This window comes from Peromyscus californicus, unplaced genomic scaffold, assembly GCF_007827085.1.
Source record: "Peromyscus californicus insignis strain IS unplaced genomic scaffold, ASM782708v3 Scaffold_6__1_contigs__length_162567912, whole genome shotgun sequence".
In the NCBI taxonomy this organism is placed as follows: domain Eukaryota; kingdom Metazoa; phylum Chordata; class Mammalia; order Rodentia; family Cricetidae; genus Peromyscus; species Peromyscus californicus.
Genome location: NW_026294584.1, coordinates 53,997,793 through 54,020,785, shown reverse-complemented (window position 1 = coordinate 54,020,785; position 22,993 = coordinate 53,997,793). Strand labels below are relative to the sequence as shown.

The 22,993-nt window shown below is 38.6% G+C and overlaps 1 protein-coding gene across 1 annotated transcript in view; it reads right to left on the bottom strand.

The window, feature by feature from the left end:
• Positions 1-985: 985 nt before the first annotated feature.
• Positions 986-22,993, bottom strand: part of Mgam (maltase-glucoamylase) — a 253,858-nt gene continuing 231,850 nt past the window's right edge. Inside the window, exons 158-163 of the mRNA XM_052721491.1 lie at positions 22,465-22,521; positions 21,961-22,085; positions 20,881-20,969; positions 17,954-18,003; positions 11,888-12,061; positions 986-10,590 (exon numbers count right to left, since the gene is read on the bottom strand). Of these exons, the coding sequence (XP_052577451.1) occupies positions 3,247-10,590; positions 11,888-12,061; positions 17,954-18,003; positions 20,881-20,969; positions 21,961-22,085; positions 22,465-22,521 (7,839 nt within the window). The 3' untranslated portion in view covers positions 986-3,246. The remainder of the gene's footprint in view (positions 10,591-11,887; positions 12,062-17,953; positions 18,004-20,880; positions 20,970-21,960; positions 22,086-22,464; positions 22,522-22,993) is intronic.

Genomic DNA, 22,993 nt, shown 5'->3' with positions numbered 1-22,993 from the left:
GGTGGAAAGTGACTAAGAAAGACTCCCTCTATTGACCTCTGGCATCTACACACATGAAGGTACACGTGTATGTGTTCCCACATGCACATGTGCACAAATACAAAACCATGTATATATTTATACACATCACAGACAACAAAACAAACTTTCCAGCCCACAGCCCACTCCTAAGTTGGTACTTCCAAAAATGCAGCACATTGAACATCTCTTAGTGAAGGCACAAGTGAAGGAGTCCATGACAGTCTATGGAGAAAATGATGAGTTTTGTTTGGGTTGGAAGGGTCAGGTAAGAGCCATGTAATCCCTAACAAAGTTTCATCCTTGTTCAAATGGCTGTAACTTGTGTGTCAATTCCAAGAAACAAGTATAACTGATGAATCTGTTTTTCAAATGCAGTGCCATTGAATGATCCAAAACATAGTACCTCTGTCATGGCAGGTCAGAAAACCAGAAAGATGTTTATAGAAGAGGAAGGGATGTTCAAGTAGAGTAAATCAAAGATTCTGGGACTGTTGTTGGTATAATTGACCAGTACATGAGGATGGAAATAAGATACACTGTAAACCTAAGGAAGTGGCTTTCAAATTCTTTGGCCTCAGGATCTCTTTATATTTAAAACCAGTGAAGATACCATGTCACTTATGTGAATTATACCTGTTAATATTTACTGCATGCAAAATTTAAATTGAGTCACTTACAAAATATTTTATAAATATTTATTTCCATTAATTAAAAATAACAATATGTCTACTACATGTCAACATAAATAATATCTTTGTGAAAAATAAGCATATTTTCAAAGGCAAAAACAAAGAGTAAGAAGAATGGTACTGTTTTATGTTTTGAGTCTTTTCAATATATTAACAGCAAAAGCACCTTCATGCTGCTTCTATACTTATCTATTGCAATGCCACATTGAGTCTCTGAAAAATGCCACTATGTACCAGTAAGAGAACAAGAGTGAAAGAGACGAATAACAACTTGGTATTATGAGAACATATTTTATGCTATTGACTTTACAAAGTGTCTGGGGAACCCACAGATTTCATAACTACATTTTGAGAATACCGCTCAAACCTTCAATAGTGCCCAATTGGCTAGATTGGGTAATATCCATGAGTCTACTGATGAGGGTAGGGAGTGATCTAAGGAAGCAGTAGGTCAAAGGTGTGTGGTAAATTTGTTTATGAGAGATCAGAACCATTCAGGAACCTCTAACATACCAAAGGAGAGACTTGACAATAAAACAACAAAGTAAAAGGATAGGTGACCAGGATTAGAAACTCCAATCCAGGATAGACTGCTTCCTGGGGCTATGCCTATGGTCATATCTCGGTCTGGGTAAGTTCTAGTATGTAAGCACGTCAGAGTTAGTCATTAGCGGGAACAGTGAGGGCCTAAAACTAGCTCAGAAGAGTGATTTCAAAATTCTAGAGCAGTTTGGTATCTATAAACAGAAGTACAAGTAGGAGTATTCCTAATCCAAAAATATAACACATTTTGAGTACCAACATAATGCCATGAGTGGAAAACTTCACATCATGAACTTTGTTTTATGCATATAATTACTTTAAATGTTATATGAAATAATTTCAAGCTCTGTATGTCTAGGGTATACATGAGCATTAATGAATGTCATGTTTGGATTTGATATATCACTCTGTAGATGCAAATGTTCAGACATGTGGAATATAAAATCTGAAACAGTTTTAGTACCAAGCACTTGAGATGAGGAAGGCTCAATATGCTTATGAGAGCTGTATAGTGTCACTAACACTTATAAGAGTAATTATTGCAAGGCTAGAGAACCTATATTTTTAGCACCTGTAATCTTATATTTATTTTCTTTGATAGTAAAATTGCTATGTCTATAATTTAATGACTTCAGTGCTTGAAGTTGAGATTTATAAACATCTACAATAGTGGCAGTTTCAATGTCTATACCAATAGCTGGAATTCCCTTGAAAGCAAAAATGGCGTTAGTATGTATGATAGTAAGCTACTGCATAGACAGCCAAGACAGAATATTTGGAAAAGTCCATAGGAAAATAAAATACTACTTTTCACATCATTAGTAATGTGAAAAAGAATCTACAATGTAAACAATTGCTGTCAGTGAGGTAACTTCAGTATCATTAGGGCTCTCCAATATTGGATTAGGCCTTGTAACCCAAGAAAACAGTATGAGTGGGACTATTTCACAAAACCTATAGCAATAGTACTCACAGAATGTGGTGTGGTATGGTAATGAGGTATGAATATTGCAAGTGAAGGCCATGGACATATGCATCATTTAACCAATAAGGCCATAGGTATAATAGCTAACATAGGAAATAATTGTGGTATGCATTCAGACATCAGGATAAGCATGTATACCTTCTTTGGTAGAAGTTATATTTGGAATGGATACATCCTTATACATCTACAATTGTTGTCGTTCTTGGAGTATCTATATCTAAGATGAGACAAAAACTATTTTTGGAAGCCAAGCTATGCTAAGTACATTCACAATTTTTGTAGCAATGGCTCTCAACCTGTGGGTCTCGACCTCCACAGGGGACACGTATCAGATAATATACATTATTATTAATAACAGCAGCAAAACTACAGTTGTAAAATAGTAACAAAATAATTTTATGGTTGAAGTTGACCACAATATGAGGAACTCTGCAAAATAGTCACAGAATTAGGAAAGTTGAGAACCACTGCACTAGACCCTTGAGTAACATCATGGCACCACAGTAGAGTTTGCAGCATCCACAGTACTTGTTCCAATAGCTGTCGCTGTGACAGGGACCACAGCACTAGTGCTAACAATTGGAGTACTGCTAACTAAAGGTGTAATTCTTGGAGGAAGTATAGTACTAGTTACATTGTCAACAGTACTTTCTGCAGTAGTTGTGGTTGTGATTAATCATATCACTAGTGTCAGCACTGGGAAGACTGGTAGGAAATTTGTAGTTATGTCAGGAAATGTGGTATTAGTTGTATTGTCAACAGTAGTTGTTTCAGAGGTTGTAGATGTGAATGGAATCACATCACTAGTGTAAGCAGTATCAGGACTTGTAGGGAAAGCTGTAGTTATCAGGAAATGTGGTGTTAGTTGTATTGTCAACAGTGGTTGTTTCAGGAGTTGTTGTTGTGAATGGAATCACATCACTAGTGTTAGCAACAGTAGGACTTGTAGGGAAAGGTGTAGTTATGTCAGGAAATGTGGTGTTAGTTGTATTGTGGACAGTAATTGGTTCAGGGGTTGTGGTTGTGAATGGAATCATCACTAGTGTTAGCAGGGGGAAGACTGGTAGGGAAATTTGTAGCTAGAGCAGGAAATGTGGTGTTAGTTGTGTTGTCAAGAGTGGTTGTTTCAGGAGTTGTTGTTGTGAATGGAATCACATCACTAGTGTTAGCAACGGTAGGACTTGTAGGGAAAGGTGTAGTTATGTCAGGAAATGTGGTGTTAGTTGTATTGTGGACAGTGGTTGTTTCAGGAGTTGTGGTTGTGAAAGGAATCACATCACTAGTGTTAGCAGTAGCAGGACTTGTAGGGAAAGGTGTAGTTATGTCAGGAAATGTGGTGTTAGTTGTATTGTCAACAGTAGTTGTTTCAGGAGTTGTGGTTGTGAAAGGAATCACATCACTAGTGTTAACAACAGTAGGACTTGTAGAGAAAGACGTAGTTATGTCAGGAAATGTGGTGCTGGTTGTACTTGGTTCAGGAGTTGTTGTTGTGGAAGGAATCACATCACTAGTGTTAGCCGTAGCAAGACTTGTAGGGAAAGGTGTAGTTATGTCAGGAAATGTGGTGTTAGTTGTATTGTCGACAGTGGTTGTTTCAGGAGTTGTTGTTGTGAATGGAATCACATTACTAGTGTTAGCAGTAGCAGGACTTGTAGGGAAAGGTGTCGTTATATCAGGAAATGTGGAGTTAGTTGTATTGTGGACAGTGGTTGTTTCAGGAGTTGTGGTTGTGAATGGAATCACATCACTAGTGTTAGCAGTAGCAGGACTTGTAGGGAAAGGTGTAGTTATTTCAGGAAATGTGGTGTTAGTTGTATTGTGGACAGTAGTTGGTTCAAGAGTTGTTGTTGTGAATGGAATCACATCACTAGTGTTAGCAGTAGCAGGACTTGTAGGGAAAGGTGTAGTTATATCAGGAAATGTGGAGTTAGTTGTATTGTGGACAGTGGTTGTTTGAGGAGTTGTGGTTGTGAATGGAATCACATCACTAGTGTTAGCAGTAGCAGGACTTGTAGGGAAAGGTGTAGTTATGTCAGGAAATGTGGTGTTAGTTGTGTTGTCAACAGTAGTTGTTTCAGGAGTTGTTGTTGTGAATGAAATCACATCACTAGTGTTAGCAGTAGCAGGACTTGTAGGGAAAGGTGTAGTTATGTCAGGAAATGTGGTGTTAGTTGTATTGTCGACAGTGGTTGTTTCAGGAGTTGTGGTTGTGAATGGAATCACATCACTAGTGTTAGCAGTAGCAGGACTTGTAGGGAAAGGTGTAGTTATGTCAGGAAATGTGGTGTTAGTTGTATTGTGGACAGTGGTTGTTTCAGGAGTTGTGGTTGTGAAAGGAATCACATCACTAGTGTTAGCAGTAGCAGGACTTGTAGGGAAAGGTGTAGTTATGTCAGGAAATGTGGTGTTAGTTGTATTGTCGACAGTGGTTGTTTCAGGAGTTGTGGTTGTGAATGGAATCACATCACTAGTGTTAGCAGTAGCAGGACTTGTAGGGAAAGGTGTAGTTATGTCAGGAAATGTGGTGTTAGTTGTATTGTCAGCAGTAGTTGTTTCAGGAGTTGTGGTTGTGAATGGAATCACATCACTAGTGTTAGCAGTGGGAAGACTGGTAGGGAAATTTGTAGCTAGAGCAGGAAATGTGGTGTTAGTTGTGTTGTCAACAGTGGTTGTTTCAGGAGTTGTGGTTGTGAATGGAATCACATCACTAGTGTTAGCAGTAGCAGGACTTGTAGGGAAAGGTGTAGTTATGTCAGGAAATGTGGTGTTAGTTGTATTGTGGACAGTGGGTGTTTCAGGAGTTGTGGTTGTGAATGGAATCACATCACTAGTGTTAGCAGTAGCAGGACTTGTAGGGAAAGGTGTAGTTATGTCGGGAAATATGGTGTTAGTTGTATTGTTGACAGTAGTTGTTTCAGGAGTTGTTGTTGTGGAAGGAATCACATCACTAGTGTTAGCAGTAGAAGGACTTGTAGGGAAAGATGTAGTTATGTCAGGAAATGTGGTGCTGTTTGTACTTGGTTCAGGAGTTGTTGTTGTGGAAGGAATCACATCACTAGTGTTAGCCGTAGCAGGACTTGTAGGGAAAGGTGTAGTTATGTCAGGAAATGTGGTGTTAGTTGTGTTGTCAACAGTAGTTGTTTCAGGAGTTGTTGTTGTGAATGGAATCACATCACTAGTGTTAGCGGTAGCAGGACTTGTAGGGAAAGGTGTAGTTATGTCAGGAAATGTGGTGTTAGTTGTATTGTCGACAGTGGTTGTTTCAGGAGTTGTGGTTGTGAATGGAATCACATCACTAGTGTTAGCAGTAGCAGGACTTGTAGGGAAAGGTGTAGTTATTTCAGGAAATGTGGTGTTAGTTGTATTGTGGACAGTAGTTGGTTCAAGAGTTGTTGTTGTGAATGGAATCACATCACTAGTGTTAGCAGTAGCAGGACTTGTAGGGAAAGGTGTAGTTATATCAGGAAATGTGGAGTTAGTTGTATTGTGGACAGTGGTTGTTTGAGGAGTTGTGGTTGTGAATGGAATCACATCACTAGTGTTAGCAGTAGCAGGACTTGTAGGGAAAGGTGTAGTTATGTCAGGAAATGTGGTGTTAGTTGTGTTGTCAACAGTAGTTGTTTCAGGAGTTGTTGTTGTGAATGAAATCACATCACTAGTGTTAGCAGTAGCAGGACTTGTAGGGAAAGGTGTAGTTATGTCAGGAAATGTGGTGTTAGTTGTATTGTCGACAGTGGTTGTTTCAGGAGTTGTGGTTGTGAATGGAATCACATCACTAGTGTTAGCAGTAGCAGGACTTGTAGGGAAAGGTGTAGTTATGTCAGGAAATGTGGTGTTAGTTGTATTGTGGACAGTGGTTGTTTCAGGAGTTGTGGTTGTGAAAGGAATCACATCACTAGTGTTAGCAGTAGCAGGACTTGTAGGGAAAGGTGTAGTTATGTCAGGAAATGTGGTGTTAGTTGTATTGTCGACAGTGGTTGTTTCAGGAGTTGTGGTTGTGAATGGAATCACATCACTAGTGTTAGCAGTAGCAGGACTTGTAGGGAAAGGTGTAGTTATGTCAGGAAATGTGGTGTTAGTTGTATTGTCAGCAGTAGTTGTTTCAGGAGTTGTGGTTGTGAATGGAATCACATCACTAGTGTTAGCAGTGGGAAGACTGGTAGGGAAATTTGTAGCTAGAGCAGGAAATGTGGTGTTAGTTGTGTTGTCAACAGTGGTTGTTTCAGGAGTTGTGGTTGTGAATGGAATCACATCACTAGTGTTAGCAGTAGCAGGACTTGTAGGGAAAGGTGTAGTTATGTCAGGAAATGTGGTGTTAGTTGTATTGTGGACAGTGGGTGTTTCAGGAGTTGTGGTTGTGAATGGAATCACATCACTAGTGTTAGCAGTAGCAGGACTTGTAGGGAAAGGTGTAGTTATGTCGGGAAATATGGTGTTAGTTGTATTGTTGACAGTAGTTGTTTCAGGAGTTGTTGTTGTGGAAGGAATCACATCACTAGTGTTAGCAGTAGAAGGACTTGTAGGGAAAGATGTAGTTATGTCAGGAAATGTGGTGCTGTTTGTACTTGGTTCAGGAGTTGTTGTTGTGGAAGGAATCACATCACTAGTGTTAGCCGTAGCAGGACTTGTAGGGAAAGGTGTAGTTATGTCAGGAAATGTGGTGTTAGTTGTGTTGTCAACAGTAGTTGTTTCAGGAGTTGTTGTTGTGAATGGAATCACATCACTAGTGTTAGCGGTAGCAGGACTTGTAGGGAAAGGTGTAGTTATGTCAGGAAATGTGGTGTTAGTTGTATTGTGGACAGTGGTTGTTTCAGGAGTTGTGGTTGTGAATGGAATCACATCACTAGTGTTAGCAGTAGCAGGACTTGTAGGGAAAGGTGTAGTTATTTCAGGAAATGTGGTGTTAGTTGTATTGTGGACAGTAGTTGGTTCAAGAGTTGTTGTTGTGAATGGAATCACATCACTAGTGTTAGCAGTAGCAGGACTTGTAGGGAAAGGTGTAGTTATATCAGGAAATGTGGAGTTAGTTGTATTGTGGACAGTGGTTGTTTGAGGAGTTGTGGTTGTGAATGGAATCACATCACTAGTGTTAGCAGTAGCAGGACTTGTAGGGAAAGGTGTAGTTATGTCAGGAAATGTGGTGTTAGTTGTGTTGTCAACAGTAGTTGTTTCAGGAGTTGTTGTTGTGAATGAAATCACATCACTAGTGTTAGCAGTAGCAGGACTTGTAGGGAAAGGTGTAGTTATGTCAGGAAATGTGGTGTTAGTTGTATTGTCGACAGTGGTTGTTTCAGGAGTTGTGGTTGTGAATGGAATCACATCACTAGTGTTAGCAGTAGCAGGACTTGTAGGGAAAGGTGTAGTTATGTCAGGAAATGTGGTGTTAGTTGTATTGTGGACAGTGGTTGTTTCAGGAGTTGTGGTTGTGAAAGGAATCACATCACTAGTGTTAGCAGTAGCAGGACTTGTAGGGAAAGGTGTAGTTATGTCAGGAAATGTGGTGTTAGTTGTATTGTCGACAGTGGTTGTTTCAGGAGTTGTGGTTGTGAATGGAATCACATCACTAGTGTTAGCAGTAGCAGGACTTGTAGGGAAAGGTGTAGTTATGTCAGGAAATGTGGTGTTAGTTGTATTGTCAGCAGTAGTTGTTTCAGGAGTTGTGGTTGTGAATGGAATCACATCACTAGTGTTAGCAGTGGGAAGACTGGTAGGGAAATTTGTAGCTAGAGCAGGAAATGTGGTGTTAGTTGTGTTGTCAACAGTGGTTGTTTCAGGAGTTGTGGTTGTGAATGGAATCACATCACTAGTGTTAGCAGTAGCAGGACTTGTAGGGAAAGGTGTAGTTATGTCAGGAAATGTGGTGTTAGTTGTATTGTGGACAGTGGGTGTTTCAGGAGTTGTGGTTGTGAATGGAATCACATCACTAGTGTTAGCAGTAGCAGGACTTGTAGGGAAAGGTGTAGTTATGTCGGGAAATATGGTGTTAGTTGTATTGTTGACAGTAGTTGTTTCAGGAGTTGTTGTTGTGGAAGGAATCACATCACTAGTGTTAGCAGTAGAAGGACTTGTAGGGAAAGATGTAGTTATGTCAGGAAATGTGGTGCTGTTTGTACTTGGTTCAGGAGTTGTTGTTGTGGAAGGAATCACATCACTAGTGTTAGCCGTAGCAGGACTTGTAGGGAAAGGTGTAGTTATGTCAGGAAATGTGGTGTTAGTTGTGTTGTCAACAGTAGTTGTTTCAGGAGTTGTTGTTGTGAATGGAATCACATCACTAGTGTTAGCGGTAGCAGGACTTGTAGGGAAAGGTGTAGTTATGTCAGGAAATGTGGTGTTAGTTGTATTGTCGACAGTGGTTGTTTCAGGAGTTGTGGTTGTGAATGGAATCACATCACTAGTGTTAGCAGTAGCAGGACTTGTAGGGAAAGGTGTAGTTATGTCAGGAAATGTGGTGTTAGTTGTATTGTGGACAGTAGTTGGTTCAAGAGTTGTTGTTGTGAATGGAATCACATCACTAGTGTTAGCAGTAGCAGGACTTGTAGGGAAAGGTGTAGTTATGTCAGGAAATGTGGTGTTAGTTGTATTGTCAGCAGTAGTTGTTTCAGGAGTTGTGGTTGTGAATGGAATCACATCACTAGTGTTAGCCGTAGCAGGACTTGTAGGGAAAGGTGTAGTTATGTCAGGAAATGTGGTGTTAGTTGTGTTGTCAACAGTAGTTGTTTCAGGAGTTGTTGTTGTGAATGGAATCACATCACTAGTGTTAGCAGTAGCAGGACTTGTAGGGAAAGGTGTAGTTATGTCAGGAAATGTGGTGTTAGTTGTATTGTCGACAGTGGTTGTTTCAGGAGTTGTGGTTGTGAATGGAATCACATCACTAGTGTTAGCAGTAGCAGGACTTGTAGGGAAAGATGTAGTTATGTCAGGAAATGTGGTGCTGTTTGTACTTGGTTCAGGAGTTGTTGTTGTGGAAGGAATCACATCACTAGTGTTAGCAGTAGCAGGACTTGTAGGGAAAGGTGTAGTTATGTCAGGAAATGTGGTGTTAGTTGTATTGTCGACAGTGGTTGTTTCAGGAGTTGTGGTTGTGAATGGAATCACATCACTAGTGTTAGCAGTAGCAGGACTTGTAGGGAAAGGTGTAGTTATGTCGGGAAATATGGTGTTAGTTGTATTGTTGACAGTAGTTGGTTCAGGAGTTGTTGTTGTGGAAGGAATCACATCACTAGTGTTAGCAGTAGAAGGACTTGTAGGGAAAGATGTAGTTATGTCAGGAAATGTGGTGCTGTTTGTACTTGGTTCAGGAGTTGTTGTTGTGGAAGGAATCACATCACTAGTGTTAGCCGTAGCAGGACTTGTAGGGAAAGGTGTAGTTATGTCAGGAAATGTGGTGTTAGTTGTGTTGTCAACAGTAGTTGTTTCAGGTGTTGTTGTTGTGAATGGAATCACATCACTAGTGTTAGCAGTAGCAGGACTTGTAGGGAAAGGTGTAGTTATGTCAGGAAATGTGGTGTTAGTTGTATTGTCGACAGTGGTTGTTTCAGGAGTTGTGGTTGTGAATGGAATCACATCACTAGTGTTAGCAGTAGCAGGACTTGTAGGGAAAGGTGTAGTTATGTCAGGAAATGTGGTGTTAGTTGTGTTGTCAACAGTAGTTGTTTCAGGAGTTGTTGTTGTGAATAGAATCACATCACTAGTGTTAGCAGTAGCAGGACTTGTAGGGAAAGGTGTAGTTATGTCAGGAAATGTGGTGTTAGTTGTATTGTCGACAGTGGTTGTTTCAGGAGTTGTGGTTGTGAATGGAATCACATCACTAGTGTTAGCAGTAGCAGGACTTGTAGGGAAAGGTGTAGTTATGTCAGGAAATGTGGTGTTAGTTGTATTGTGGACAGTGGTTGTTTCAGGAGTTGTGGTTGTGAATGGAATCACATCACTAGTGTTAGCAGTAGCAGGACTTGTAGGGAAAGGTGTAGTTATGTCAGGAAATGTGGTGTTAGTTGTATTGTCAACAGTGGTTGTTTCAGGAGTTGTTGTGAAAGGAATCACATCACTAGTGTTAGCAGTAGAAGGACTTGTAGGGAAAGGTGTAGTTATGTCAGGAAATGTGGTGTTAGCTGTATTGTGGACAGTGGTTGTTTCAGGAGTTGTTGTGAAAGGAATCACATCACTAGTGTTAGCAGTAGAAGGACTTGTAGGGAAAGGTGTAGTTATTTCAGTGCTATTTGCAGATGGGTGAGAGCTTGTGGGAAATACACTGGTTGTCATTGGTGTGGGAAGTGCTGGATCTCCATAAACCCAAATAACCTCAGTCAGCTCTTCTAAGTTCATATTCTTTTCAGTCAGTTGAATTGTTAGTTTCTGCCAAAAAAGATTACATTGATATATTAGAACTTATCAAACTTTATATTGAAGTCACTGTTCAACTTCTATCTTAGCAAATAAAATACATATTCATTCTTTCCCAAAGAGTAAATGACACAAATCCCTTCAGTTTTTATTGGTCTCAGATCACCATGATGAGGTGTTCTGTGTGTAACCAAGTGCCATACATTCTTTTTTCACACTCTTTTATGTCCAAGCTCTGTTGTTCTCAAATATTTACAGTTGTGGTTATAATTAACATTTACTTCGTTTTGTCGTTTTGTCATTGACATTTTCCTTTCCTGATGTAAGACTGGTTACATGACCTTATTACTATCACCCCTAATAGTGCCTAGCACATAATAGGCATTAAATATGCTATAGAGTTTTCCCAACATGGAACTTGGTCATTTTCTGTAGCTAGGTTAATTAGAAGCAATACTTTCAGAGTAAATTTGAAACCAGTAATCCAAGGAACATATTATTGTATCTAAATATGTAACTAAGAAGACCCAGGGGGAAAAATCTACTTGGTTGCTCAGAATGCTCATTTTCCAAATTCCCAATCCTGGTAGGGACACTGTTTTCCCCATTTAGAAGCAGGAACTCTGGCTAACCATTTTCACTTCTCTAAACCATTCTGCTTGAGCTACTGCATCCATTTATAATGAATCCATGGTGTGAAGTTACTATTTGGATTCTAAAGTTAGGATTACATAGGCTGCTGTCCTATGAGCAACCCATCTTGCAGAAGGTTGTTTCATTTGGGGCAAAGCTGTCACTTTAATAGTTTTCATAGTCTGGGATTTACAGCACTCTGTTTTGTTAGTCAAAGAAGCATATCTTAGGCTATGAGTGAAGCATAGTTACTTAATAATAGTAACAGTTAAGCACCAACTTAAAACTTCAAAGAACCATTAATTTGCCCAGGGATGGGCATACTGCAGGAAGGAGAGAGGGACTTTCATAACCATTCCTTGTCTTTAGCCTCTGAGCAAAAATGTTTCTGTGTTTTGTTAGGTAACCTAGGAGCCCAATGGACACAAAGCCAATCAAATTCTTAGTGAACACAACAGAGAGGATATCATCAGACTACAGATCATCAATACCAGACTAGGAACAGAAGACCACCAATGTTGTATACTTTACAATCCAGTCCTCACAACTTTTCAGAAACGTATTTCCATGGAGGCACAACACTTCTAATATATATCACATATATGAGATAGTAATAGCAGAGAAAATTTAGTAGAATAATAAAGTGAGTTTATGATGACATTCCTTTCAGACATACCTGATTGTAGGGGTCACTTGTGAAATTGTTCTCAGTAAATGGCTGGTTGTTGTAGGTAAGACTGATGTGTGCCACATAAGAGGAGTTTAAACCCCAGATTCTAATGTATCCAACTTTCAGTGGATTTGAGTTACTCAGATACTGATTATGTATGACCTGGATTTTCAAGGTGTCCTATAAATAATTCATAAGAATAAAACATATAACACACATGTGATAGACAGTAAATTATGTTCTATATTACAATGTGAAAATATTTTAATGACTTTTATTGTACTGTTTTTAAAGATTTATTTATTCATGTATTTAAGCATATGAGTGCTCTGTCTTCATGCACACCAGAAGAAGAAATCTGATCCCATTATAGATGGTTGTGAGCCACCATGTGGTTGCTGGGAATTGAACTCAGGACCTCTGAAAGAACAGTCAAGTTCTCTTAATTGCTGAGCCATCTCTCCAGTCCTTGTTTCTATTTTTTTTTATTAAATATTTCATGAAGACATAGTTCCCAAGTACCAGCCATGAATGATAAATTTGATGATGTCTGTATGGATAATCTTAATTGCCAACTATATCTAGAATCAATGAAAACTCAAGTCACTGGACACACCTGTGAAGGGTTTTACTTGAAGTGGGAAGAACCACCCTAAATCTGGCCCATATCTTCTAGTGGCAGCCCACATAAAAACCAAAAGGAAACTATTTTCTTTTTCCTGCTTGCCTTCATTCTCTCTGGCGAATTTATCTATCCTATTTAGGTGGCATTCATTTACTAGTATTAAAACTTACTGCTTTGAGATTCTAACAGACTGAAAAGCAGCTGAGATATCTAGCTTTGTGGACCAAACAACTTCTAGATTCTCAGCTTTTCAGTCAGGATATAGCCATTATTAGTCTAGGCAGGACACAGCCTGTAAGCCACTCTAATAAATTCCCTTTATATGTGTCTTCTTGTGTGTGTGTGTGTGTGTGTGTGTGTGTGTGTGTGTGTGTGTGTATATGCGTGTGACTGAGTGTGTGTGTTTTTGTGTGATTGAGTGTGTGTGTGTGTATGTGTGTGTGTGTGTGTGTGTGTGTGTGTGTGTGTGTGTGTGTGTGTATGTGTGTCGATTCTATCAGTTCTGTTCCACTGGAAAATCCTAATACAATCTCAAAGGTGATGTATGAACCAAGAAATGTTCTGGAAATTATTTTTGGTGTACTCTTACTAATTCTTATAATAAAGTATCATTCTTTCTGTTTTTCAGATGAGGAAATTGAGATAATAGGAGGTGAAGTCATTCATTTTCACAGAGCTAAGTGACGTGGATAGGGTGTAATAATGGTATGTTGGTATAATACAGAAGCATAGTAAACTGTCACTGAATTAAGAACATTTGCAAAGAACACAATAAATTGTCTAAACCTTGAAGTATTATATATAAACATCAATACAAGTTAAAATGAGATAAATTATGCAACGTTACATAATTAAAGCAAAATGAAAATCATAGCAAAAAATACTATGGGTGCTAAGGAAATTGAAGAAAAGTAACAGTGGAAATAGAATATACATAAAAAGCATTAATGAATGCATGGAACTCCAGGAGTCTTAAGGCAGTTAAAAGTTGCAGGCAACATGTATGGGACTAGTGTAACAGTTTCTAAGTAAACAGAGAAATGGAACTGGATGAAAGACCAAGTTATGACAATTCTATGGGGAAAAAAATCAGGGAGACAGAGACAATAGAGTAAAGCTGCATGTGGCCTGATTCTGATGACGACATTAGAAAGAGAAATAAAAATATTCCATTACATTTTTAAAAACAAACAGAGTCAAATGCAATGGTAAATGACTGTAATCCCAGGCCCTGGAGAGGCTAAGGAGGAAGTATCACACTTTGAAGGCCTTCTGGCTATACAGCAAGTTCAAAATCAGTTTGGGCAGGAAAGGATGAGATTCCATGTCAAAACAAATAAATATGGAGCTAGAGAGATGGATCAGTGGTTAAGAGTACTTGCTGCTCTTCCAGAGAACCCAAATTCAATTCCTATCACCCATGTCAGGCTCACAAACACCTATAACTACAGCTCTGAGGGATCTGATGCCTTCTTCTGACCTTCTCAAACACACATACACATAAAAATTTCATTAAAAATAAATAAGCAATAGTACATTTTGTGACTTACTGGGCATGCAGAACCAAGAAGAAAAATATATCAAGAAAAAAATATATAACTTGAAGGAAATATTTAAACTGTATCTTATTGATTTAGGAGAGCTTATTATTAAATTTATTTCAACTTTGAAAGCTACTTAATAGAAATATTCACACTACAGAAATGAACAAATGCTGCATACACTACCACCACCCTGCCACCAAGCTAGTTTACCAACCATTGTGGCATAGGTAATAACTACCTAGTCCTCAGAGAAAGATGAAAGTTCCTTTCATCACAGACTGATCTTTAGAGTGGGAAAATCTATCAAATGTCATAGAAGAACTCATTAGTATTAATTTAGAATAACAAGGAAATTGAACTTTGGAGTTAGACATTATTTAAAGACACACTATTGTTAAAAGAAAAAAACATCAAACAGGTAGTTCAGGATGTATTCATTATAAGAATACTCATGAGATCTTTTAGGCTCTTTCTTGAAACATAGCATTTGAATACTTCAAATTAGACTAGTCACATTTCAAGTGTGCAACAGCCACAGATGAGCAGTGGCTACCATGTTGCATAGTAGGAGTCAGGAGTGCAAACTTGTACAGCCACTATGGAAATCAATATGGCAGTTCCTTGGAAAATTGCGAATTGATCTACCTTAAGACTCAGCTATATCACTCTTGGGCATATACTCAAAGAATGCTCCAACCTACCACAAGGGCACTTGCTCGACTACGTTTATTACAGCTTTACTCATGATATACAGAAACTGGAAACAACCTAGATGTCCCTCAACTGAAGAACAGTTAAAGAAAATATGGTATATGTACACAATGGAGTATTAATAAGCTGTTAAAAATGACATCACAAGATATGAAATGTGCAGGCAAATGGATAGAACTATAAGAAATCATCCTGAGTGAAGTAACATGGACCCAGAAAGACAAATATAATATGTATTCTCTTATAAGTGGATATTAACTATTAAGTAAATGATAAGCTACATGTCACAGACCCAAAGAGGTTAGCTAAAGAAGAGGATTGGAGGATGGATATCCCTGGGAAGAGGAAATAGATTCTATGGGTGGGCTGAGGCATGAGGGGATGGGAGCAGGAGGAATCAGGTAGGGGTGGGGCAATGTGGAAACCTAGTGCAGAGGAAACTTCTTGGAATCTATGAGGGTGATTCTAGTAAGGATTCCTTGTAATGGAGAATATGGATCTGAACTGGCCATCTTTGGTAGCTGGGCAAGGCTTCCAGTGGTAGACCTGGGTTACATTCAGTTGAGTTGTTGGATGAGTAAGTCCCATGGAAATCCCCAAATAACCCAGACTGATGCTAGGGCAGAAGTTCACCCTCTGAAAACTGACAGTGGAGTCCCATTGCTGAGGATAACTACTCAGTTCATTGACCATAGAGAGTCCAAGCTGGTGTGAACTAGAAGCCTTCACCTCTACTTTCTAGTCTCTTTGGTGTGAAAAGGTACTCTGTAGACACGAATCCAGCCTCAAAACCCTCCACCTTCAATCTGTTCTGCCTGTACAATGTGCTGGGGCAATGGTCTCACAGAACATGTGGGAGTGGCCCACCCGTGTCTGATTTAACTTGAGGCCCACTTCACAAGAGGGAATCTATACCTGGCACTGCTTGAATGACCAGAAACTGGAGACTGGATAGCCCAGACTCCTAGAATAGAACCAAATGTGACTGGTCTTAAAAAAAATAAAATCAATGAAATGATTCCTAATGATATTCTGCTATACTCATAGATCGGTGCCTTGTTCAGTCATCATCAGAGAGGCAGCCGGTAGGAATAGGTGCAGAGACCCACAACCACACATTATAAAGAGAGAGAGTCTAAATTGGAGGTCTCCATCAGGTCTCTCCTCTCAGAGATCTTGGATCCCCACAGAAGATGGGGAGGAAAGACTGTAGGAGTCAGAGGGGATGAAGGACACCCAGAGAACATGGCCCACAGAATCAACAAAGCAGGGTTCATATGGGCTCACAGAGACTGAAGCAGCAAGCATAGGGCCTGAGTGGGTCTGCACCAGGTCCTCTGCATATACATTATGACTGTTAGCTTGGTATTTTTATGGGACTCCTAACAGTGGGAGCAGGTATGTCTCTGATTCTTTTGCCTACTCTTGGGACTCTTTTCCTCCTACTGGGTTGCCTTGCCCAGCCTCGATATGATGATATGATTTGGCCTTGTCTTCATCTTGTTTTGTCCTGTTTGGCTATTGTCTCTTGGAGGCCCGCTTTATTCTGAAAAGCAAATGGAAGGGAGTGGATCTGGGGGTAGAGCGGAGCTATGAGGAATGGAGAGATGGGAAACTGTGGTTGGGATATATAGTGTAAGAGAAGAATCTATTCGCAATAAAAAAAATTCTATTTCACCAAAAAGAAAAAAAAGAAAGAAAAATGAAAAGAAACACAGAAGTCTCAATCATGCTCTTGATCCCAGTCACTGTGTTTTAAGAGAAATGTAGATTAACTAGCACTCAGAGTGATCAGATCTAGGAACCAGATAAACACAAAACAAGGAAAATGCCAAGTTATCCCAGAGGTACACTCAATAGTAAGAGAGCACAGAGGAGTATTGAACAGACATCTAGCATTTGAAGCACTGTTACAAAGAGGTGATCAATTGTGCTACAGTAGCCCATGTTTTCAGTCAATGGGTGAGTGATAAGCAAATTCTGGACTTGACATAGAATGATTTATTTAATTGTCAAGAGAAAAAGACAAATTGTCAATGAAATAATCCAACATGCAAAGTATTGTTTTCTCTAATTTATTTATTCCTCTATAATTTTCATTTCCCATGTAACTCTTACAGTTTTACCTTTCTGAATGAGATATGCTGACCCACCTTTGCTTCTGGTCTTGGTCATGTATGCTTTACTTTGCTAATGAGAAATTTATCAACTTGATAAAAATGTAATTTTTATGTAATAATTTGGTATTTTCACTTCTAATTTTTAAAGATGTGCTTATTTACTTATGTATGTGTATGCGTGCCTGTGTGAATTAATGTGCACTATGTACACGCAAGTGCCTTCAGAGGCCAAAAAACATTGGATCCTCTGAAATTATAGTTACAGGTGGGTGTGACCTGCCTGAAGTGGTGCTAGGAACCAAACATGGTTCTTCTGCAGAAGCAGTAAGCACTTTTAACCACTGAGCCCTCTCTCAAGCCCCTCAACTTTCACTTTATCCTATATCATAATCATGAAAACGTCATAAGGTCAGCTGACCACCAGCTATGTAAGTATAATCAAGCTCATCCAAGCTGAGCAACTGACAGATGGCTACCTACAGATATATATATATATATATATATATATATATATATAGAGAGAGAGAGAGAGAGAGAGAGAGAGAGAGAGAGAGAAATAGATAGATAGATAGATAGATAGATAGATAGATAGATAGATATAGATAGATAGATAGATATAGATATATATTCCAGCCAAGGTCAGTTAAGTGTTGATAAGATCACCTGAACTCCATAAATTCATGATCTCAATAAACTTTTGCTGTCACATGACAATGAGGCTATGAAGTATCAACTATACAGCAGTATTACATAGGATTATTTATATAACATTTACACTTCAAAATTTAAGAGCCAGAAAGCTTCTTATCCCTAGAAATAAGCTGAATATTGAGGGATCCATTTTCCCCCAGGTTAACATGAGTTCCAAACTTCTTTCCACATAGTGATGGTATTATGGATAAATGTAAAATAAGGACTATTTTCTTCCTTATTTCATTGTCAACAACATAAATTAGAAAAGTAAAAGCAGGAAGCACTTCTTCTTAATATGTAAACGTTATATTTATACAGACAGCAGGTGATGTCTAATCTGTAGGTAATATCACTTATAAACTCAATAAGGTAATCTTACCTGTGTTGCTATAAAGTTAGCCAAGAAATAATTTCCCTTTTCATATGTGTCTGCAAACAAGAAGAAAATAAACCGTTATCTGCTTCAGTTGTAGCATATAATCTCATGTTGAGTCTGAAATATCTAAAACTGATCACAATGACTAACAAGGTATTCTTCATCTTCCTGAGAAGCAATAAAGATAATAAGCAAGTACTTTCCTTTTGTGTTTTGTTTGTTTGTTTCCTTTTGTTTTAGAAAGGTTCTCATTCTCTAACTCAGGCTAGCCTGGAACTTATATGTAGCCCAGGCTTGCTTTGAATTCCCACTGTTTTTTCTTCCACTTTCCATTTCAGGTTATTATCTGGCATATGCTTTCTTATACAGCCAGGACCACTACCTACAATAGGCTGGGCCTTCCCCCATCAAACACTAATTAAGAAAATGTACTACAGGCTTGCCCACAAGCCATTCTCATGGGGGCATTATCTCAATTGAGGTTCCCTCTTCTAACATGACTGTGTCTTGCGTCAACTGAACATCAACTAGACAGCACAACTATTTGACAAAAATCCCAGTACCAGAATGAGAAACCCCCACTTGAGTCAGAGTAGTCTAACAGTAGACTGTTGCTATTGCCCTTGGTTGTTTCTCAGAGGCTAAAGGCAAATCCCTATTTCTGAAGACACTGCATACTTTGGACATAGGACTCAAAAGATTTGAAAGTCTCCTTCCCATGATCTAGCCTTCATAGCACCGATAAGTACTAAGTGAACTATCAAGGGAGGGGAGCAATCAATATTCCTATCCAGTTGTGACATCTAGGAACTAGAACAATGGCCAGTATGACAAGATATCCCTAAAGGTACAAAAGTGGCACTCATAGCTTGGTGGCAAGCAGCTGCTGTCCAATTAGACTTAAGGTTCGCTCAATAGGCTGGAAATTATACCTGGTACTAGAAACCTAGACAACTACCTGGGCCTAATGAGTTCATGGATTTTAGAGGAGAACCTACTACCATCACTTTACTGTATCAGCGTAATTCCTAATTGCATACTAAAATCTATCCTTACACCCACAGATAAATGTAGTTCACAACCCTCACCAATGAAGCTTCTTTTTACAGCAAACAGACACCATAACAAAGGAAAAAAGAAAAAGAAAAAACCCACAAATGGTCATAAAGCAGAGACCAATGTCGCATGGGTAGCCCAACCTCAACCTACATCTACAATGCAGCTTCTTAGATAACATCTGGAAGAGGGGGCAGGAAGATTGTAGGTGCCAGATTAAAAAAAAAAATCTGCTGTGAGATTGTTTCTCCTAGAACCAAAAAGAAGCTATGCCCAAGATACCTAAAAATATGGCTATTTCAACAAGGCTGCTTCAACAAGATTTAAACAATGTTAACACCAATATACTATCTAACACAGAAAGGGAAATCTCATGAAGTACCATCCCTAGACAAAAAGCACAGGCTACTAATGCCTGCTGAGATCTGAAAAAATAGATTCTTCTAGGGATGAGCCCACTAATTGGCTGTATAATACGAAGTGGACAGCCTTGAAGTCACATACACACAAGCCATGAGAAACAGACTCACTGGATTCTGTTTAGGTGTTTATAAATTTGTGTGTGTGTGTGTGTGTGTGTGTGTGTGTGTGTGTGTGTGTGTGTGCAAAACAACAATAATAAAGGAAAAGGAGGCCATTAATTTGAAAGAGAATGAAGAAGAGGATATTGGAGGGGTTAGAGGGAAGAAACAAAGGGAGGAAGTGATATAATTATATTTTAATTTAAATTTTTTAATAAAAAATTCAAAGAACTATATTCTTAAATGGATACTTTTATGTAAATTTCAGCTAAGATCATATACTCTGGAAAACAATATAAAATGCAAATAAAGCTAATACTCAAAATACAATTTATAACAATGAAAATTAACATCATATATTGAGAGAACAATTACAGTTAGATAAACTTTACAATATCTTCTTCATGAGATATGGTCATAGTAATGATGTTTACAAGAAGAACATGTTAATATCCAGCCATGTGTCTGTTATTTCATTCAGTAAAAAGAAACTAAATTTACAAAATTGCCATGTTTTCAGCTATATAAAAATCAAGCATTTTCCTAGGTATATAACAACAGAAAAACAAAAGACAATACAGCAATACACCTAAATGTGGTTGTATTTTTTCTAATTTTGTACCCTTAAAGCTTTTGTGAGTATTTCACACTTCAATGAGAGTGAAGAAAACCAAAAGGAAGAAAGCCTTAGGTATATTAGTGAAGGAAAATGGGCTACAATTTCAGAAAGTATGGCATTTTGCAAAATCAAAATGTTTCAGTCCACGATAATAGTAATAAAAGTGAGAACAGGTTAAAAGCAGCATGCCAGTATTCTTTAGAAATGTCTGAGCAAGAGGGTGCTCTGATGATAATGATGGGTGGCAGTTATCTACAATAGAATGAGTGAAAACCCAGCTTGAAGACAGAAAACATACCAAGTATTAAGCATCCTGGCAATTCATAATTCTCAATTTACGTGTCACCAAGAGTCTTCTGAGTGTCCCTACTTATGAGGGGAAAGATGCCTGATATTGTTGGCTGACCTGAGTAGAGCTATGACCCTGCCCCATAAGGATGACTTCATGATCAGCCTGATATCTCCATCTATACTATTTTATCAGAGTGAGATAGTTCTGTGAGGATACTGGCTGAATCCATCATGTCAGGCTCATGAAATTTCCAAGACTGGGGAACCATACCTGGTCTACAATAACTTGCAGTAGAATATATATGAGCTAGCCAAAGTTTCCCCAACACCACTATCTTATTGGAAATAGACAACACAGATTTTTGGGTGCCACCAGCACATGGTGAGCTTCTATGACAGAGTGCTCTGAGTGACATACAGGCTCTCTGGGGGTTCATACTCACCCATGCTTTGTCCATCATCCCAAAACATCTGACCTTCAGCCTTCCCTTTATCATCCAAAGCAACAGTCAATCCCACAAAATTTTGTCGACTATATAAAAAAAATCATTATGTTTTAATTGGCTGTAGGCTGTAAGAACAAAGAACTCCAGAAATAAAACTCAAAGCTCCAGGTATTAAATATGTACATAAAATGACAAAAATAGAGTGAGATTAAAATATAAGATACAAGTCAACAGAATATCATTTAAAGTTTAATGAAACATTTGTCAACTTCAATTTTCACAACTCAAATAGGCACACTTTCCAACATACCTGCTGCAGTAGTACAATGGTGTGACATCAATTCCTTAGTATGAAAATCCCAGAAAATTAAAACTTCAACAGCTTTCAGGTACCAAGGAATAAAACCCAAACTACTGGTGATACCATTCACAGCCTTCCATGAGTTAACTGTTTCAATTTTATGTACCCAACTTATTTTCACCTTTATTTCTTTAATACTCCCAGAATATCTCTCTTTGTCTTCACACATGCAAATTCACAAATCTTATTTATTATAAAGAGCCATCTCTGGGTCTGTTCTGGTAAAATCATGTCTTTCATCACAGACTGAGAGGAGACTGCTCTTCTGAGCCATTTTTATATGCTTTTGACATGTTTTCCTAATGAGTGTGTGTGTGTGTGTGTGTGTGTGTGTGTGTGTGTGTGTGTGTGTGTGTGTGTTGTGCAATCTCTTTCTGAGTTCACCAAAAGTACCTGGGAATTGATGCTATATTCCTGTGCAACCACTGCAAGTGAAGGAGCTTGTTAATATCCCCCCTTTTCAATAACATGAGGAGAAACATAGGTTTCGATTCTCAAGAGAAGTTTTGCTTAGGAGAATTGTGCTATTGACACAAGACCACAGGTGAAAGATCTCCCAGGGAATGGCTTCATGAACTTGTCTTCCTCTAGATCCTATCAGAAGGCACCCATAGAAGCCAACCAATGAAACTCTGCAATCTAGTTTCTATGCAATTTGTTTATTTATCCATATGTCCTGGTAAAGGGCCAGGTCACCAAACACTGCTTCATCATACCTGTAGTGAGTGTTCATTGCAGGCTCTTGCCAAGGCAGGATGTAGCCTCCTCTGACATGAAGGTTGATGTGGTCCAGAGGAGCTGCCAATGTTTTCCATTCACCTATTGATTCTTGGCCAGATCCCTGGAAGAAAACATAGATGAGAAATGCTGACAGGAAAAACCAATAAATGAGTTACATATTTTACTACAAATTCTTCCTTACTAAGGGAGCATGTTGGAAGATCAGCAAAGCACTATAAAAATGAGAAAAAAAATCTATTTTCATTTTTGCTTAAACCTTTGAAAACCTAGTGTTTTCTATGTAAGTCTAGAGAAGGTATAGGGTGGACAACAGGAGAAAGAAGTGTTCAGATGTTTCCTGTGCCTTAATACAGACCTCAATTTATACAGATCTGGCTAGGGTAGAATTGTTTCTGGTCTGGGAAGTAAGGAGAAAGTTTTAGCCACCTCTCTAGCCTGCACAGAGCCATCTGATTCCTCCTAAAATAATTATAACTCACCGTGCTATGGTCATACCACCGGGCTCTGGGGAAATAAGCAGATATCTCAAATGTGTTCTGAAACATAAAATCAGTATGATACTATAAATATCCCAACTGGGAAGCAATGTTGATCTTTAAAACACTTCCTATAGAATTAAGATTAAGATGGAATTTTATTAGTGATGTCAAGAATTTGAGAAATCTTAATGAATACACTTTGAAAACTCCTCAAATATATAGAAAAAATGTTTCAATTAATGAAATTATAAAAGCAGTGGATCACAGAATTCCCAAATGAGAAATCAGTGTTGAAAAGCTTTCATTAATATCTTGGGGGCAAAGATCTCCTTTTGATGTTGTTGAAAGTTATCTACTTGAAAATAATGAAATAAGCAAGACAGGGAAATGTTTAAAATGTTTTTTCCCTGGGCTAGTGAGGTTGTCTCAGTGGGTAGAAGCATCTGCCACCAACCCCAAAAACTCGAGTTTGATTCCTTAAGGCCAAGTGGTAGGAGGAAAGAATTCAGTCCTAAATGTTGTCTTCTAT